This window comes from Sus scrofa, chromosome 3, assembly GCF_000003025.6.
Source record: "Sus scrofa isolate TJ Tabasco breed Duroc chromosome 3, Sscrofa11.1, whole genome shotgun sequence".
Classification (NCBI taxonomy): Eukaryota; Metazoa; Chordata; class Mammalia; order Artiodactyla; family Suidae; genus Sus; species Sus scrofa.
The window spans coordinates 69,545,829-69,566,044 of NC_010445.4; the positions used below are offsets into that span (position 1 = coordinate 69,545,829).

The following is a 20,216-nucleotide window of genomic DNA, read 5'->3' on the forward strand; positions in this document are numbered from 1 at the left end:
CTGAAGAGTTGCACCTGCAACAACCAGCGGAGCCCCGCACATTCAGTAGACACTAAAGATGACTTTACTTAACGAACAAGTGAATGAATGAATTCAAGTACGAGCAAAAGGGTCTGTTTCCATTTGGTAGCAGCTGGCAGGGAGGGAGGCATAGCTGAGATCCGGGGTTCCGCTCAACATAAGGTCCCCATGCTGCCTCTGCCGGTCCTAGTGAGCACCCGGCTTTACACTCGAATTTTCCAGTGCAGCCAGAAGTTCCAAGCCCGGCCGTCGACCGCGTTATGCACGCTCAATCCGCAGTCGTTTCACCCGGGTCGTGACTCCGGGGGGGGGGGGGGGGTCCAAAAACCAGCTTGCCAACGCGGGTTCGCGGGTTCCGAAGCACCCTGGGACTTGTAGTCCCCAGCCGGCCCGATCAGAGCCTTTCCTCCAGTGCCACACAGCCCTCGCCCAGGAGCCCTACTCGGAGCCCGGGCCCACCAAGGCCGCGGCGGGCCGGGGTCACCCACAGACAGGGGTCGGGGCGAGGACCGAGTCATTAGGCAGAGGAAAGTCCTGCGGGACCGGCCTTTGCCGGGCGGCGCCAGCTACCAACCAGATGGCAACGGATGGAGACGGATGCGCGAGACGCCACTCACCATCATCTTGTAAGCTTATCCAGTGGCCCGCTACTCCTCTTCCCTGCTTCGCGCCCGGGCCGCCCAGCAACCCCACAATCCTCCGCGCCAAAGAAGTCCCCAGAACCTTCGCCAAGCAGTTGGACCGGGAGAGGAAGGGGATGGGCCACTTCCGCCACTCTATGGTTCGCTACCACAGAGTCGGCGTGGCTAGAAGGTCCAGAGGCTGGTCCTCTGCCGGAGCTGTTACAGGAAGTGTTGGTAATGCAAGGGTCGCGGGCTTTCGAAAGTGTCATTCTTTTTGAGTATGTAGGGTCCTTGCTCGGCCCCCGTCACCCACTAACTCTAATTCTATTCCCCTTCTCCCTCTGGAGCCAGGCCAAGGAATGAAATAAAGGCAAACATTTATTGAACGCTGACTGAGGGACAGTTTTTGCCAAGTAAACATTTGATGTGAGTGATCTCATTTAATCCTCACAAACCTATTGGTATTGTTGTCATGCCCACTTTACAGATGAGGGAACTGAGGCCGAGAGGTTAGGAAGGGTGTCCAGAGTCACAGCTGCATAGTAAATGGTAGAGAAACAGGAGCGGACACCTAGCCCCTATGCTCGCATTCTGGCTCGGCACTGGTCAGAGCTTCCTCGAGGGTCGTGTACATCCGGCCACGTCGCCAGGGCACGCAAGCGCTGGTGGAACTAGGCAATAAGATCAGAGTAGGGGTCACCGGAGACCACTTGAGAGCTACAGGAATGCCATTCCAAGGAGGGGATGGGAAGGAGGAAGGCACAGCTGGAAGAAGGTATACCCTCATCTTGCAAAGCGACCGTGAGGAGTATTGGCCGAGACTTTCAGCGGTTGAAGCCAGTCCTGCGATCGGCCACCTCCAGTTCTGCCGACCCACCCACCAGCCAGCAAGGTGCTGCCGAATCGAATCCAAACTGAGACAGGCTGGGGCGGGGGCCGGCAGTTGCAGTTAAGAGTTTGGACCAATCAGTCCTCGGCCCCACTTCTCTCGACCAATAGGAAGTGGGCTAAGGCGCAGGGGCGGAAAATGTGGCTACATGAGCAGGCGTCAGAGCCAATCAGCCGTGGGCCTCGTTCCAGTCCGCCAACCAGCAGCCAGAGCGGGTCTGGGGGCGGGAGGCCAGAGCAGCTGTCAGGCCAAAGTCCAGCGAGCTACGCGCGGAGGGGCGGCTGGAGGAAGCGGGGCGCCGGGCCGGGCCCTGGAGATGGTCCCCGGCGCCGCGGGCTGGTGTTGTCTCATGCTCTGGCTCCCCGCGTGCGTCGCGGCCCATGGTGAGCGGCAACGGGCGGGGCTGCGCATCGGGGCGGGGCTGGGAGTCCACATGAGCGCGTCTCGGGCCGGGGGCCACGGGTCACCTTGGGGACCCCGCGAGTTCTGGGCAGGGTAGGTTCAGAAAGAGGCGCCACGATTTGGTGGGTACTCGTCCTCAGGGACACGAATTGGGCGCGGCTGGAGGCTGGGCTTTGAGTTCTGAGCTTCCCACGTCGAAGCAAGACTCCCCCTACCCCCACTAGCGCCGAATTAGGTGGCTGAGGGGGCGAGGAACAAGGACAAGCTGGAAATATGTGAGCACTCATATACATAAACGGGACCACACATTGCTACACTTTGGCTCACACACAAGCACATAGGTACATATCCTACCTGTTTGCATCTATACGGGAACATGAACATATAGCCACTACATCCATGAGCACATATGTATACCTACACTTAATTTACACGGATCGCAGATGCAAAGGCCAGGCAAAGATGTGTATGGGAAGGCGGGGGAGTTCTGTGATCATCCAGGAGGGCCTCCTGGGAGTGTGTCAGTTTCTGATGGCAAGTCTCCATTCCCACGATAAAAGGCTATATATGTAGTCCAGTGCCAAGCTAGTGGAGTTCTACCTCATGGCTGGGCTTTGGAGAGTAGAAGGATAGCTAAAGCCACCATTGGTCCCAACCCTGGCACACAGTAGCAGCCTAATAGTTTGTTGAGTTGACTAATGGACAGATGGCAGCAGCTTCCACCCTTTCACATTCCTCAATCTCTCTGGGCTAAGGAAACCAGGGCCCCAAGTTCAGATAAAACATTAAACTTTGGTGCTGATGAGACCCATACTCCAAAACAATCTGGTTGTTCTGGCAATTCCCTTCCTTAATTCGACAACCTTTTTGAGCACCAACTATATTCTAAACACTATGTTAGATAATGTAGATATGGCACTGAATGAAGTTACAAACATGGTCCTTGTCCGAGTGCAGGAAATGAGATAAACAAAAAATTACAAATACTCCATTACAAATTTTGTTAAAAGTGTCATTGGAGAGGAATTCCCATTATGGCTCAGTGGAAATGAATCTGACTAGCATCCATGAGGACACAGGTTCCACCCCTGGCCTCGCTCAGTTGGGTTAAGGATCTGGTGTTGCCGAGAGCTGTGGTGTAGATTGCAGACTCGGCTCCAATCTGGCATTGTTGTGCCTGTAGTGTAGGCTGGTGGCTATAGCACTGATTTGACCGCTAGCCTGGGAAACTCCATATGCTGCCGCAGGTGTGGCCCTAAAAAGACAAAAAAAAAAAAAAAGTGTCAGTGGAGAAAAAGTATGTTTTGAATGGGTACAAGGGGAGGGCAGTCACAGGGCAGGTTTCTCTGCAAAAGTAAGATTTAAGCTGTGACCTGATGGATGAGTAGGAATGAGCCATATAAAGAGACAGAGGTGGGGTAGGGTGGGGTGAGGTTAGGAAGCCTCCTAGATAGAGGGAGATGTGAAGAAACTGAAAGGAGGCCAGTGTAGCTTGAACACGGGAAGGAAGAGAGAAGGTTTGAGTAGTAGTCAAGGGCCAGATCAATCAGGACCTTGCAGACCAGAGTTAAGTTTAGATGTTAAGTTCAAAGGCAAGTCGTGGAAGCATACTGAAGCTGTGGGAGTGGTGACGTGACCATATTTGCTTTAAGACGTTTTAAGAAGATCCCTGGCAATTTTGGGGGGAATGGACCTTAGGGAGCAAAAATGGAGGCTGATAGACCAGTTAAGAAGATACAACAGTCAGGACAAGAAATAATAGTGGCTGGACTAGGGGGATGACAGTGGAACCAGAGTCAACTTTTAAGTTTTAGTGAGAGCTGTTTTGTACATAGGCTACCCCATCTCCACCTTGAAACACCCAAGTCTGCTTCAGAGCAAAGATAGATTAACCCTCAGGTAACACTGGAGCTCTGTCTTTCTGGCTCCTGAGTGTAAGGAGCAACAGCTGTAAATCTCTGCGGTACTGACTTTGTCTGCATCGACTCTATCCCACCCACCTGGAAGATCCAACTGGCCAAAGCTGGGTCCCTGGGCCCAGACCACAGTCAGCCCAGTTGAAGGCATCGGGTCCATGATCTGAACCTGAACCGGTTTTGTTTTTTTTTTTCCCCAGAAGCTTCTCACCTGTACCTTTTGCCTTTCAGGCTTACGCATCCATGATTACTTGTATTTTCAAGTGCTGAGTCCTGGGGACATTCGATACATCTTCACAGCCACACCTGCCAAGGACTTTGGTGGCATCTTTGTAAGTTCAGGGAGGCCCCCTCACCTCTGATCCTGTCTGCACATTACCCTCACTAAATTGAGGTGACCCTCCTCCTGTCCACCGATACCTGAGTGCTGGGGCAGAGGAGGCAGCAGAAGAGCCCTGTCTCCCAGGGGCTACAGAGCCAGAAAGGAAGGGCTACCAGATATTCCTTTGGGTTCAGTACAGACCTGGGCACCACAGAGGGAAACGCTGTCTTCTTAGGGACACGAAGTAGTGAAAAACCAAGGGCTCTGCTAGCTTTGCCTCTGAACTATGTGACTTAAGGCAAGTTATGTTCCCTCACCCGGTCTATACCAACTTCCCTCTCGCCGGGAAAGGCAGGGTGCGATGGGCCAACTAGATACACCCCGCCCCCATCTGAATGTCTTTCAGCACACAAGGTATGAGCAGATTCACCTCGTCCCTGCTGAACCTTCAGAGGCCTGCGGGGAGCTCAGCAACGGTTTCTTCATCCAGGACCAGATCGCCCTGGTGGAGAGGGGGTAAGGAGTGGCCGGGCATGGGCACAAGCAGAAGGCAGTAGGATAAATTCTGAGATATGTTGATGGTGGTGCTTTAAAATAGTTTTTTTTAAAAAAATTTTTATTTTTTTGTCTTTTTAGGGCCACACCTGCGGCATATGGAGGTTCCCAGGCTAGGGGTCTAATCGGAGCTGTAGCTGCCAGCCTACGCCACAGCCACAGCCACACCAGATCCAAAGCACATCTGAGACCTACACCACAGCTCATGGCAAGGCTGGACCCTTAACCTGCTGAGCAAGGCCAGGGGTCGAACCCACAATCTCATGGTTCCTAGGCAGATTCATTTCTGCTATGCCACGATGGAACTCCTAAAATAGCTTTTTAAAAATAAATCATCTTTTTAAGGGTCTTTAAGAAATGCCTTAAATTTATCCAAGCCTTTGGCCATTGATTTGTGAGCCTTTATAAAAAATCCTCCCCAGTCCTTCTTTCATCTTACCAGGGCGGAGGGGGTGGCAGGGGAGAGATCTGGGAAGGGGTAGCTAGGGCCCTGCCTTTCCTTTGGTCTCATCACCACCTCTTCCAGGGGCTGCTCCTTCCTCTCCAAGACCCGGGTGGTGCAGGAGCACGGTGGGCGGGCAGTGATCATCTCTGACAACGCGGTTGACAATGACAGTTTCTACGTGGAGATGATCCAGGACAGTACCCAGCGCACAGCTGATATCCCTGCCCTCTTCCTGCTCGGCCGAGATGGGTGAGGGCTCCTTGTCTCTGGCTGTATCAGCACCAGACTGGGTGCCATGACTTGGGGAGGTCAAGGGCAATCACCAGTCCCTACCCACAAGCTTCACCTGGGGGTGCCCTGGTTGGAGGGCCAAAAGTCCCCAGGCTCTGGAACCCCCAGAGTGCTGGGGACAGTGGGGCATGATGGGGTGCTGAGAAAGTGACCATGGCCACTTCTCTTCATGCCCTCCCAGCTACATGATCCGCCGCTCCCTGGAACAGCATGGGCTGCCATGGGCCATCATTTCCATCCCAGTCAATGTCACCAGCATTCCCACCTTTGAGCTGCTGCAACCGCCCTGGACCTTCTGGTAGAAGAGTTGGTCCTACCTTCCAGCCATAAGCAACTCTGGGCTGGGAAGGGGAAGTCTAAGAATTCTGCTGTTTGGGATCTGGGGACTGGTGGAGCCAGGTAGAGGGCAAGGGCTTGGGCCCCGGCTAAGCTAAGAGAAGCCACGCCACGGGCCTTTCCCTTCCCGGGGCTCCCTAAGGTGTCTCATGCTGAGAAGAGGCAAGAGCCAGACCACAGGGCTTGTGAGCTAGGGTCTGGAACAAAAGGAGCCAATGGCAGGTACTCTGAGAGCCATCTGAGATCTGTCACATTCCCCCTGGCTCCAGCCTCCCCACCCAAGGTCTTTCACAGCAGTCGCTGGAATGTATGAAGGAGCTGGTGTTTGAGGACTTAATAAACCCTCACTGACTTTTTAGCAATAAAGCCTCTCGTCAGGGTTGCAACTGTGTCCTAGAATAAGAGCACACAGGGGTGGGAGGGGCCTTCAAACACTCACCTGGTCCCACATGCTTGTTTTGAGGGGAAGAATGTGAGGCCCAGAGAGGATAAATGACTTGGTCTAGGTCCTTAGGGACCAGGGTGTGGACTGCTGATCTTGGATCCCGACAGCCTCCTGCTCAAGGACTCAGGAGGCTGTAGTTCAGTCCCTGAAGAAAAGATTCATCTTGTAGCCTGCTACTGGGGATCCACATTGGACCCCAGAGGACCTCTGCTCTTGGACTTTATTTTTTTGTTTTGCCTTTTAGGGCCGCACCTGAGGCATATGGAGGTTCCCAGGCTAGGGGTCGAAAGAGAGCTACAGCTGCTGGCCTACACCACAGCCACAGCAACGTCAGATCCAAGCTGCATCTGTGACCTATGCCATAACTCATGGCAACGCCAGATCCTTAACCCACTGATTGAGGCCAGGGATCGAACCTGCATCTTCATGGATACTTAGTTGGGTTCATTAACTGCTGAGCCACGACGGGAACTCCACTGGACTTTAGAAACATGTGCACAGCAGAGTAGAAACCGGAGCTGAACCCAGACCCGGGAGCTGGAGCTCCCATCTCCTGCTGTCACCTGCCCTGCCCCAAGAACCTCTGCACCCCCCGTGTGACTGCTGCATATCTAGGGCAGCAGGTCAAGCTGTTCTCCACAGAGCATTCCTGCAAAGGCCTGTTACCACTCAGGTTTTATTGAGAATAGTGGGCAGGCAGGATAGGAGGGGGTGCTGGCTGTGACGAAGGAGTAAGAACCCAGTAGGCCAGACAGGCAGCTTCTACCTGGCTCGTGGTCCAGGAAAGGGCCTGTGGGGCGGCACCTGCCTGCCTTAGGATCCCTCAGCAGGGGCCGGTGGCAGGCCCCTCATGGAAGCCGGGCAGAAAGGAACTGCGGGGGATGGGTTATGATTTCCACAGCTTCCCACCCAAGAGGAAGGGGCAGTGCTGACCTGGGGAGGAGGGGGACACAGTCAGGGCTAAACTGAGTATCCAGTCCAGGTCCTCTAGGTTTCTGGAAGACTTCAGTGTTCCTCTGTGCAGATCCTAAAGATGGAGATTGCGGCCAAGAGAGCCCCTCACTGACCTATGTTCTAGAGGACTCTAGAGCATCCTACATTAAGGAGCACAGGCCTTTGATCCCCAAGTCTCAGCCATGCTGCTAGAATCCTCAATGTGGAGAGGGAGTGAGGAGGAGTGAGGGCCCGCGTGCCCCTCCCGTGGGAAGCAGTGGCCTTTCCTATCCCCTGTGGGGTGGCCACTGTGCCAGGGCCGGAGAGGCAAGGCACATGATACAGAGATTCTGGAGTCTGGGGAGGGTTCATCTTCACTCCTCAGATGTCTACACGGTGAGAGTGGGGAGGTGGGCAGAGGGAGGTAACCTCCCGGTTCAGTGTTCCCACAGAGAGCCTTGGGGAAGGAGACCCTCCCTCCTGCCTCTGCCAGCTATGCTAGTGGTCAGGCTATGACAGTGAGAGGTAGGGAAGGTTAAGGGCGTCTCACCCCCTCTCTTCTTCAGTGGAGTCAGGCTGTTCTCAGGCTGCTACTCTGTCACCGCCTCCATAGTGGGTGTGAGGGGGTGAAGCCTCAGGTGGATGGTAAGTGTGGCCATGGGCCCAAGGGAAGAAACACTGTGAGGTCCCGACCTTGGTTCCAGCCACCTATACCCGCACCTCAGGGGGAAGCCAGTTGTGAGAGGCGCAGTGGCAGCGCAGAGCCTGAGCTACCCAGCAGCAGTGTCCAAGGCGTGAGGTCTGTGGCAGGTGGGGGGCCTGGGGTCCAACCTGTCCTACCCACAGGCAGAAACAGCTGGAATAGGGGGGGAAGCAGGCAACGGCAGTGGGGTGTTCTTTCCAAGCCTCTGCTCTTGGGAAAGGCCCCCTCTTCCGGCAGGATGACATCACACATCAGTCATCTCATCCCCCAGCTCCGCAGCTTCCGGCTCCCCTTCCTCCTCCTCTTCATCCTCCTCCTCCTCAGAGGTCATGTTGGGCTCATCAGCCTCTGCCAAGCATTTGGGGCAGGAACAGACGAACAGGTAGTTCTCCCTGCAGAGGGTGGGGGGATGAAGGTGGGCATCCAAAGGCAGGCAGCCCCCAGGATGGAGGACCCCAGAGCCCAGATGCCCGCCCCATCCCCAGCAGGTACCTGAGGATCTTGTGGCGGCTATGGCGGCTGCGCTCCCGCTGACAGCAGTCCAAGTAGCTGATGCAGATTTCCTAATGGGTAGAAAGGTGGCTCTGGCGGTGCGTGTTTTTTATTAGATGGGATCAGGGCTTCCACAACGACCACCCTATCTCCAACCACTGTCCCATTCCCAAGAGCCTGAGCTGCCTTCCATGAAGAGGCAGGCTGCCCTGATCCTTTCTGCTGTGCTCACAGCAAGGTGAACCACTATGAGGCTTTTTAACAACCTGTGTCTGCGACAGGGTTTAGCTCCAGGTTAAAGGCAGTCATGGCCAAGGTCTGTGGCTGGGGCAGATGTTATCTTGGTGGGACGCTACCTGCCCTGAAAGAAACTTCAGCCAGGCTCTGTGTACTGCACTGCGAGACTCCAAACCCACACTAGCACCCCACAGTCCAAGCCACAAAGGGCTCTTTCCTGCTTCTTTTGAAGCTGCAGATTCCTTGATCAAAACGTAGCTGGGGACAAGAACTTAGGCACACAGTACTACTGAGGCTTTCTGGATTTTTTTTTTTTTTTTTTTTTTTAATGTGGGGCTGGGTCAGAGCATACCCAGGGGTAAGACTCAGATCCTGGGGCACGTGGGGATTCAACCCAACAGCCTGAACTTGGAGGCTGTAGCCAGTGCTGCTCCCACTTCTTGGAGGGAACTTGCAAGGCTTACTGCCCACCCACCCCCACAGCTACTGGCCCCCTCACCTCTCCTGGCTTAATATCCTCCAGGGCGGTGACGTGCAAAAGGAAGTTGTTTTCTGGGAAGGAGGTCTCTGCATTGGGGACACAGCTGTGGTTGCCTGGGTCATGAGAGGCAGGTAATGAGGACTGTTGACTAATAAAAATAACAGCCTCGACTGGGTTCCCTCTGTCCTCATTCTCTGATCCCTGCTAGGGCTGTGCAGGTCCTGGAACCCCAGTTTCCTGACTCCCTGCCCAGTGCTCTTTCCTGAAGACAAGCCAAAATGCACTTCCTCATCACTCCCCGCCCCCGCCTGCCTAACTGCCCCTGCTCCCCTCCTCACTGGCCACCCTGATTCTCAGCTGTGTTCCCGGCGTCTCGCAAAGAGAGGGACAAGACTGTGCAAGGGATGCTGGTGCCAGGCCACTTAACTCAGTCCTGTCTGTTATTAGATGTCCGCCAACAGCTGAGCCAGACCCTGTGAGAGCCTAGTTTGGGAGGAGAAGAGTATCCCCAGAGCCTGGGAGGAAGGGTTTGCAGTGAGGAAGGCAGAGGGTGGGAGGCTGAGATGTGGAAAAGACAAGAGGCTGAGCCAGCTCTGCCCGCCTCCACTGGGTGCTGATGAGACTGCCTTCCAGCCTGAGCTCCTCAGACTCACAGCACTTCCCACCAAGGCTCACAGGGCAGTGGTGGTGCAAAGCCCATGCCTCCCTTTGCAAGAATCAGAGCTCCGTGCCCAGCCTCAGCACCAGGCCAGCCCACTGGAAGGTTGTACATATAAACATATTATCAAGGCACGAGCAGTCCAATCAATGGAAAAGTGACAGGAGGACAGGCTGAGGGAAAATCCCCAAAGAAGAGCAGGCCTAACCCCACCCCCAGGTTCAACTCTACCAGCCCAGACGGGGACCTGGGAGATGACCTGCAGCTGCCCCCTTTCAATGAGGCTACCCCATTTCAGGGCCAGACTCACAGCAGCTCTGTAGCACAAAGAGGCCAGATCCTTCACAGTTAAGAAACTCGCCAGTTGCTGTAAGACAGTAACGTACAGATGTTATTGCATCCATTTGACAGGTGGGAAAAGGAAACCAGGCTTACGAAGTCAGGCAGTGGCTCCCCTGTCTTGCCACCCAATCACTGCCATTTTACCTGAACTTGCTTCTCTGAGGCACAAGCCTCCCTTTTCTAAAATGATACCACCGTATGGTCCGTCCAGCACTCCCTAACCCCTAGCATCAAGCCTCTGCCCGGACCTCAGGGCCATCTCTCCTGTGTGTCCTGTGGAAAGGGCTGAAGCTTCCCACAGGCACACAGGGATTAGCTTCCCCAACCATGAACCCAGAGTTCCCTGGGGGAAGACCATCCACCTTCTGACTGATGGGTGTCTCCAAAGTTGGGTGAGGCCAAGGCTGCATTTCACTAACCTGCCTCGATGTCCTTGTACAGCTGATCGATGAAGGCGTCCAGCTGCTCACGGTCCTGAGGCTTCAGCTCCAGAGCGTCACAGGCGTGGACCCACTGGCTCAGGGAGCTGGGGGTCCCAAGCAGCCAGGGTTGGAGAGAAGGAGGCCCAGCTCACAGGGCTCTCCACCTCTAAGCAAGCTGAGTCCATTTCTTTCTCCAGGGAGAAGGTGGGGGTGGGTGTCCTTCCCCAACAGACCAAGTGTTCCCAAGAAAGACTCAGTCTCTGACTCCCACCACTGTGTTCTGTGCAGCATTCTGGCCACACAGTCACACCCTGCTCCACCCTCATCTTGAAAGGAGCTCTGGCTACCTTCCTCCACCCGAGCTCTGAGGGACAACTCCAACAGCTCTAGAACATTCTCTCCTGACCTGGTTCCAATTCCTTGGCCATTGGTCCCAACAAGAGCAAAGAGAGACCGGAATCCATCTGGAGTGAACCACTGTGAGGAGAAGAGCACTCAGGTTACAGCTGCTTGCTTCTCTTCCTGATCCAACTCTCCACTGATGTTTCCTATGAGTCCGTCCCACCGCAAGTCCAGAAGACCAGGTCTGCTCTGGCTCAGCTGTCCCAATAGGAGACGCTGACCTGGACGCTCCAGGAGAGTGGAGGGCCCAGGAGGCCCTGGTCTGCCTTGCCCACACTCACCTGGCTGAGTGCTTCCTCATAGAGCGCCTCTGTGAAGAGTCTCCGCAGAAGCTCCAGCTGGCCCTGGTTTGGAGGAAGCAGGGAGAGACCTGCGTGCCTGGGGGTTTCCCATCAGCACCGGGGCAGGGCCCACAAGACCACGTAAGGGGAGGAAAAGGGCCAGCTCTGCAGACCCGAGCTTTCCCTGGGGGGCAAAGGAAAGCCACAGAGTCCTTATTTCCAAAGAGCCTTGGCTGTCTGCTGGCCTGTTCCAACCCAGGGGAGCAAACCCCAAATTCCTACTTTCCAGCACCTGCATGAGCAGGGCTGAGGCAGCCTGGTTAGAATGCCTGTCCTCACCACCGCCCTCCAGGCTCCCCGACCCGGCCTCCAGAGCAGCCTGCCCCTCCCTCTCTGCTCCCCAAAATCCAGTGCCAGAAGGCCCGTCCCGGATGCCCTTTCACACGCCTGCCCACCTGCAGGCAGCTCCTGCGTGGAAGTCTGCTCTCCTCGGTGAGAACGAGTAAGTCTTTGATTTAGAGCGGGCACTTGCTACACTGGCCACTAAAATTCTGTTTCACGTCGCTTGCTGACTCTGTGCTGCCCCCCATTTCCCACTGTACTTGATTTGCCCACTGCTAGCCTATCATGAAGTCCTGCCTTCCCACATCAGGGCACCCAGCCTCTCCCTTCTCAGTCATCACCCCGTGTCCCAATTTTGGGTCCACATTAGGTCATGAAGTTAAATAGCAGCAGGAATACAAGTCTTTGGATAGATTTTTGGTCCCAGGCTCTAACTTCTTCCCGTGGCCAGGAAAGGAGCAAATGGGGAGCTTCCCTCAGGAAGCCAAAGTCATCCCAGGCTCCTGGGGGGTGGAAGAGTCATGGGGGAAGACCAACCTTGAATTTGTCCCCCAGGAGTTTGTGGACAATTTCCTCCTCCTCATTGGCTGTTTTATTACAGAACTGGGAGTAGAGCCTGATCCAACGATCCTTATCCTTAGCCTGCAGTGAACAAATATACTCCAAGGTCATGGTCCGCACATGCCTGTGCACACATGGACTCACAGACACCCTCCTCCTTCCTGCAGCTCCCGCCCACATGGGAGGAGTAGGCTGTCATTCTAAAGTCCCTGCCCTCAGAGAAACACCATTGCACAACAGCTTCTAGGGAGACCCTTCGTCCCCACCCTGCCCGCACCCAACGAGCTCCGCAGCTAGTGCCAAGCCAGACAATTCAACACTTGGGAAGAGAGGAGAATAAGGCTGAGGAGCAACAATATTAACAGAAGAGGTCAGAGTGGCTTCTCTCACTTTATCTAAGAGACACAATCCTGAAAAAGTAGGGCTTATTAAATGCATGAATTGCTGCTGCACAGGACATCATCTCATAGATCAAAGACCACAGGTAAGATGAGCCCCTACTCCCCACCAGATTTATGGTTAATTACTCCAAAGATGTGCATAGCTAGCAGCTCTCCTTTGGGAAGCCTAGAAGGAACTTTGTATCCAAGCCAGGGTATTATTATTATTTTGTAATGGCCACACTCACAGCATACAGAAATTCCCAGGCCAGGGACACAATCCGAGCTGGAGCTGTGACCTATGCTGCAGCTATGACAACACCGGATCCTTTAACCCACTGCCCCAGGCCAGGCACTGAACCCGCACCTCTGCAGCAACATGAGCTGCTGCGGTCAGATTCTTAACCCACTGTGTCAAAGTGGGAACTCCCAAGCCAGGATCTTAAGGTGAGAAAGAAATTGAGGCCAAACATTGAACAAGGCCAGACTCAGCTTCCCTGGGAAGATCAGGTGGGCTCACCTGCTTCACTGTGGCCACCATCCGGGCCATCAACATGATGCTTGCAGTCTCAGGGGGGTAATGAACACTCCTGGGGAGAAAGAAAAAGGTCTGGCCTAGACATTCCCTCCCGGAAGCTGAATTCAGGGAAGCCCAGTCTGACTGCTAGAGAATCCTTCCTACCAATCCCACTTATAACCAAAAAGAAAGTTCCCGACAAGGACTTGGGCAGGACTTTATATCCCTATGGGCTAATGGGGCTCTTGCTGGGAATGTGTAAAATACTGAGGAGGGTGGGACAGGCAGCTCACCGTAAAGGCAGGGGGTGGGGTGATATGACCTCTGTCTGACCCCAGGAATGAAGGACAAATCTAGGGGATGGGAACTTGATAAAGATGGCTGCAGCCACGGAGCCTGGGAAGGCAGGCAGGGAGGGAAGGGTAAAGGAAAGAAGAGATGAAAAGCTACCCACCTCCATGCTTCCTGCAGCTTATTGAGAGGATGCAGGGGGTCATCCTGGGAGGGGCCTGGGCACAAGACCTGATGGTACTGCTCGGCAGCGGCCAGTCGACATTCTGCACTGCAGTACATCACCTGTTGGGGAGGTGGAGGTCAGCACCCCAGGACCTGGCCGTGGCGTGAGGCACAGACGCCCACGTGGTCTCACCTCCTCTAACCGCACTCCTTCCACAAAAAGCCCCTGAGCAGTAGTCAGTGGTATTATGAGAAGAGAAAGCATTTGGTGCTCTGGGGGCATGTGGCAGGGGCATGCAACCCAGGCCTGTAAAACCGTGGGAAGGACAGACTGCATCTCAGGTTCGGCTCCTTGAAAGAGAACAAGCCCCCACTAAGCCTATTTTCTAGACAATGAGACTGGATCAGAGAGAATGAAGCTGGAACAGTAACTGAGCCTTTTCTTTTCTTTTTTTTTTTTTTTCTTTTTTTTGTCTTTTTGCTATTTCTTGGGCCGCTCCTGTGGCATATGGAGGTTCCCAGGCTAGGGGTCTAATCGGAGCTGTAGCCGCCGGCCTGCGCCAGAGCCACAGCAACGCAGGATCCGAGCCGAGTCTGCGACCTACACCACAGCTCATGGCAACGCCGGATCATTAACCCACTGAGCAAGGGCGGGGACCGAACCCACAACCTCATGGTTCCTAGTTGGATTTGTTAACCACTGCGCCACGACAGGAACTCCCAACTGAGCCTTTTCAATGTCTTTTCCTACACCAGGTCTCTCAAGGGCCATGACCAGGTCCGTCCTCACTCCTGTCTCCCCAAAGTGGATTTCAGCTCAGACCCCAGGGACACTCACCTGGCAGTGGGGACAGTTCTGGTGGAGGTCCTTGCGCACAGTGCACAGGTCAGGGTGGGGCAGAACCTGGCCTGGTTTCCCCGTCAGCCTCTGGGCATTCTCCTCTGCCTTCTCCAGGGCCCGAAGGCAGTGGTCACAAGCTGGGGGAGAGAGCCAGACATGGCAATGAAGTGTCTTGAGAGCAAGAGCCAAGTTTGTCCTTTTCACAGCAGTATCCCCATGGCTAGAATAATACCTAGCACATAGTAGGTGTTCAATAAAAGTCTGAGAAGTGAGTGAATAACCATGTTAAAGAATGGGATGGAGTTCCTGTCATGGCGCAGTGGAAACAAATCCAACTAGGAACCATGAGGTTGTGGGTATGATCCCTGGCCTCGCTCAATGGGTTAAGGATCTGGGCATTGCTGTGGCTGTGGTGTAAGCCAGCAGCTACCACTTTGATTCGACCTCTAGCCTGGGAACCTTCATATGCCGTGGGTGTGGCCCTAAAAAGCAAAAAAAAAAAAAAAAAAAAGAATGGGAAGAATGAATAAATTTCACATGCATGCATTCAAAGACAGAGATGTCTTCTTCCCTCTCTGGAGTCCCCACCCCTCCTGGCAGACTCCCCTTGCTTCTCAGTAGGTCTTAGTCAGTGGGGCTCCCTGCCGACCACATTCTGGAGCCAAGTGACCCTCCTTTCACAGATTTTCTCTAGCTCAAGAAAAGTATGAAAAAAAGCAAGTGGCTGGCAAAGCTAAGGGCCTTCTGTTTGCTTCCGACCCTAAAGCAGTCTTTTTGGATTAAGGGGCATGTGGTCTCTTCTGGGAGGAGGGCTCCACTTTGGCCCAAAGTGCTTTGCCATGACCTCTGGCACCTTAGAGTAGGGGTGGGACTGAGTCCTACCTGAGTGACAGTCCACTCCCAGGGAGCACTTTGGGAAAGCTTCTCTCCTGCAGGATCCCGGCCCCAAATGGCCTGGGATTAGATAGAGGCATGGTTCTTGGGCACAGTTCTCCAAGCAACAACACGCTTTCCTCCCAACACCCAGAGTCCCAGAGACATCAGCCAGTATGGCTGCCGGGCCAGCAGCCCTTGGGAGTGGCCAAGACGTGCTCACCTCGGTAACGATAAAGTGCATTCCAGAGAAACTGCGCAGCCACCAGGGGCTGTTCTACAAATATGGTCTCCCCCTTCCGGATCAGCTGTGTGGCAAAGAGCCCCTTTCCCTAAGAGGGCAGAGAAAGGATAGGCCATGAGAAGAGACAAAGGACAGAGTTTTGAGGGCTCCTTGCCCCCACATGCTTCCTCCTCAGCGAGGCTTCTGCCTCAGGAGGGTCATGGAGCAGAGTCAGCACCCTCTAGAACTGCCTCCTCTGGAAATGCAGCTCTGACCTACTTTCAGCCACACCTCTTCCAACCTGTCCACAGCAGAGGGCCTGGGAGGGGAGGACAGCCACCAAGTCAGCCATGTCAGACTGAGAATTTTCAGAACGGCCAGGGCAGGGCCCAGGTTCAGAGCAGGTGGAAGCCTCCAGTACCAGGAGCCCATGATGGCAGGGCAGCCTTCTCTGGGTCAGCCACGTGCCCCTCCAGAGCCCTGGTGGTGACGCTGCTGCTCAGTGTTGCAGAAGAATCCTACACCACGGGAGAGGGAGGGCTGGGTACCCACAGCACCTGGCACAGTACGTGCTACCCCATAAGTTCACAGGTGTTACGCTGAAAGGAATAACCAATCCTAGAACCAGTCCCGATGCTAACTTGCTATGAATCTTTGTGCCAACTGCTTCACTTCTTTGTATCTGTTTCCCACGTGAAAAGTATTATAATAATACCTACCAGGTAGTTTCCAGGATGCGATGATATAGCACAGGTAAGTGAATCTCCTGAGCTCTAGCTCCTGACTACTCAAAGTGAGGGGACGGATTGGCAGCATGGGCATCGCCTGGGAGATGTTAGAAATGCAGAGTCTCAGGCCCTCCTCCAGGCCTGCTGAATTAGAATCTGTATTTTAACAAGATGCCCAGGTGGTTCATGTGCATGTTAAGTGAGCGGTACTGGTCTAAAGCACTGTGTACATCATGGAAGGGGAGAAAGATGAGAAAACAACTGTTGAACTTCCACCTCACACATGTGCAAAGGGGTGAAGGGGACAGCTTCAGAAGCTAGGTGGTTGCTGGCCCTGCTGAGCACTTTCTCCCACTGCATACTTAGAGGAGTGACACTGAACTGTCAAAATGGGAAAGAAGAAAAAAAAAAAAGACTGATACAGCAGTGAAATGTCCTGCCATGTGGCCTCCTGGGTAGCTCCTGTTTCCTTCTAGCACTGGTGTTCTGGCTAGACAGGGGCACCTCCCAAAGTCAGAGTAGCAGGATGTGTAGACCTGGACAGGCCCTGAGCAACCCATGAGCCACAAATCTCAACCCTGTGAACAACTCTGGAGGCTCAAACAGTAGTGTGAGACAGCTGGAACGAAACCACTGGCAAAGCCATGGATGTAGCCTGGTTGTCTTTCTAGAAGCCCCACCTCCCCACCTGGTTGGCCCTGGGATCCAACCTAGCAAGATGAAAACATGGCCTTCCTCTGTGAGAATAAAAGATACGGATGGGGCCCTCATTACCTCTGAAAATTTCAAATTTCAATATTGGATAAACAATGATCCCTTTTCTCCCTCTTTCTGGAGGATCAAATGTAGGGAATATTTAGTCATCAAAGCAAAGGGAAAAGAATAGAGCCATTCCTCTATAAAACCACTCATTGCCCAGACATATGAAAAGTATTTCAAGAAAAAGAGCTCTAAGTCATATTACCAAGAAGCTTGGGAGAGAAATGAATCTGAATGAAAAGGGTACAAACTATGCAAAGTTATTTCCAATTTTAAAAGGAAGTTTTTTTGAAGTTCCTGCCGTAGCTCAGCAATAACAAACCCAACTAGTATTCACGAGGACACAGGTTCGATCCCTGGCCTTGCTCAGTGGGTTAAGGATCCAGCGTTGCTATTAGCTGTGGTGTAGGTCGCAGACATGGCTTGGATCCGCATTGCTGCAGCTGTGGTGTAGGCTGGCAGCTACAGTTCTGATTTGACCCCTAGCCTGGGAACCTCCACATGCTTCAGGGGTGGCCCTAAAAAAAAAGACAAAAAAATAAATAAGGGAAGTTAAAAAAAAAAAAATTTGTACAAAAATTTAAGATTATGTAATAAATGATTCTCTAGAAAAATATCAATTGCCAAAGGTGAATTCAAAAGGAAGACAGCCTAGACAGACTAATACGCAGTGCCAACATCTGCCTGATGTGCACTAGTATGGCATTCCAGTTGGCATCCACCATATTTGGTCATGTCCCTAGGCATCACAATTGGTAAAATTTTGAAACAATCCCCACACATATCCACAGAGGCAATAGAGAAAGTGGTCAAAAACTTCCCCTTGTTAGGCCTCTAGCCTATATGGTTTTATGAGCCAGCTCTCTCAAACCAAATAAGTAATTCTCATGCTATTTAAACTATTCCATAACAGAAAAAAAAGTGGAAAGATTCTCTATTTTACCAAAAAACACAAGCATAACTTTGATGTGGTAACTGAGCAAGAGGACATAAAGAAAAAAAACTCACAAAGCAATCTCACTGGATGAGTGCAAAAGCCCTGGAATAATCCATCCTGTCACCAAATCTAGTATGTGTTTTTTCTGCAGCAGCAGACCAGCTGTAGGCATGGAGAGGGAAGCCGGCTCATTGTTCCAAAGCTGGGGTTTTGATAGAAGGCTAGGACAGGGCAACTGGGCAAGAAGAGTGGCTGCTGTGATGAAGTAAAGACTGGAGGGGGCTGAGAGAAAGAGGGCCAAGTGAAAATAAAGGTGAGTATCTCTGCCTGCTAGTATTGATGGAACTGAGACACCAACAAACTGTGAGCCAGTCATGAGCACTGGAGGCCTTGGCGTGGAGCAGCTGAGGGGACCCAGGATATAGGGGAGCTGATTTACCATGGAAAGAGAGGAATGCTCCCGAAGCCTCTGGAGTGCAAAGAGGGCAAGGGAAGGTTGGGTTGAAGTAATGAGTATGAAGATGCTGAGAGCAGGAGACAGAAGACTAGAAGGCTGACATCTTGGGCAAGGACCAAGGATACACACAGCCACTACACATGATAAATTATTCAACCTCATTAGTAAACAAAGAAATATAAACAAAAAGAAAGTGATACCATTTTGTACCTATCAACTAGCAAAGATAACCAGGAAAGAAGAGACTCGGTGCTGGGGAGAAAAGGATGTGTGCACAGAAATTAAGCTGCGATAGCTTTGTTCTCAGGAATGAAGAACAATATACAACCTAAAGGACCATAAATGAATAGTTGTTGAGTGAACTGTGGCTGTCCCATGAAAGAGACTATTACTGAACTCAAAAATTAATATGGAAGAATAGGATTATTGATATTGAAATATTTATTGCTACATCAAAAAGCAGTAAGGCCTAAGTAAAGTAAGTCGGAAAGAGAAAGACAAATACCACATGATATCACCTTTTTTTTGTTTTTGTTTTTTTGTCTCTTTAGAGCCGCACCTGCAGCACATGAAGGTTCCCACGCTAGGGGTCTAATCGGAGCTGTAGCTGCTGGCCTACACCACAGCCACAGCAACGCCAGATCCGAGCCACGTCTGCAATCTACACCACAGCTCATGACAACGCCGGATCCTTAACCCACTGAGCAAGGCCAGGGATCGAACCTGCAACCTCATGGTTCCTAGTCGGATTCGTTTCCGCTGCGCCACGACAGTAACTCCTACGTGATATCACTTATAAGTGAAATCTTAAATATGGCACAAATGAACCTATCTACAGACTTCACAGACACAAGAGAACAGACCTGTAGTTGCCAAGGTGTAGGGAGGAGAGAATGGGATGGACAGGGAGTTTGGGGGTTAGTAGATGCAAACTATTACATTTGGAATAGATAAGCAATGAGGTCCTACTATACAGCACAGGGAATTATATCCAGTCTCTTGGGATAGACCGTGATGGAAAATAATACAAGAAAGGGAACCTATATATATGTGACACTTTGCTGTAGAGCAATAATTGGCACAACATTGTAAATCAACTATACTAAGAAAAACAACAAAGCATTCTAAAATGTAACTTTAATATGCAGGCATTTGCACAAATATAGGAATATAAGTGTTTTATTTTCTTTCCTTACGTTCATTTTCAATTCTTTTCTACAATGAACTTTTACAGCACGACAGTAAAATAACAAAATGACACCCTCGTTTAAACCCTTCGAAAGGTCCCACGGACTTCAGTACAGTTCCTTTGCTCTCCAAGACCCATGGTTAAGTGTCCTGCCTTTCTTCTCATCCCCTACCCAAATCTCCTTTAGAAAGTTCCCTGAGGACCCACGCTTTTTTATACCGCAGCTCCCTCTGCAGCCATGTCCCGCTCACCGCTCCCGGGAGCTAGCAGCAATATCCCCCACCCCGGCGACCCCCGACCGCGCCTGGAGCAGCGGTGACAAGGCCACTGGCACGCAGGCCCTGTTACACAGGAGAAGGGAGACTCCGCGGGCCCGGGTCCACCGAATGACAACCCCCCTTCACCACCCGGAAGCCTGCGCGTGGAGACAAACTGGGAGCCCCCGAGCCGCGCGCAGCGGCCGGGCCGCAGCATCTGAGCGGGAGAAGAACCTCCAGCCTCCAGGCATGGGGCCCCGCGGGGCTCTGTCTAACGCCGGACGGGGTGGGGGTCTCTCGGCACGGACCGCCACGGCCTCACCTTGGCGCTGTTCACAAAGCGGACTTCCACAGGGACCCCAGCCCGGCCCGGCACGCCCACGCAGAAAGAGAACACGTCGCACATGGAGGCCGCCATCTTGGGCGTACCTCCGCCTTCTGACCCTTGACCCTGCCTCGACCTGAGAGGCCCCGCCCCTCACCACTCCCGCCCCCGGCGT

General features: G+C 52.9%; 2 protein-coding genes across 2 annotated transcripts; one reads left to right on the top strand and one right to left on the bottom strand.

Moving 5' to 3' along the window:
• PRADC1 (protease associated domain containing 1) lies at positions 1,010-6,186 on the top strand. The gene is made up of 5 exons (XM_003125011.4): positions 1,010-1,916; positions 4,083-4,183; positions 4,580-4,689; positions 5,255-5,422; positions 5,646-6,186. The coding sequence occupies exons 1-5, from the start codon at positions 1,682-1,684 to the stop codon at positions 5,764-5,766; spliced, it is 735 nt and encodes a 244-aa protein (XP_003125059.2). The 5' UTR covers positions 1,010-1,681; the 3' UTR covers positions 5,767-6,186.
• On the bottom strand, positions 6,903-20,185 carry SMYD5 (SMYD family member 5). The gene is made up of 13 exons (XM_003125012.4): positions 20,039-20,185; positions 15,390-15,498; positions 14,291-14,430; positions 13,451-13,572; positions 13,000-13,069; positions 12,076-12,180; positions 11,197-11,259; positions 10,920-10,990; positions 10,511-10,617; positions 10,060-10,116; positions 9,110-9,204; positions 8,374-8,444; positions 6,903-8,273 (listed from the first exon to the last, which is right to left on the bottom strand). Exons 1-13 carry the CDS (start codon positions 20,132-20,134, stop codon positions 8,126-8,128), a joined length of 1,254 nt encoding a protein of 417 aa, XP_003125060.1. The 5' UTR covers positions 20,135-20,185; the 3' UTR covers positions 6,903-8,125.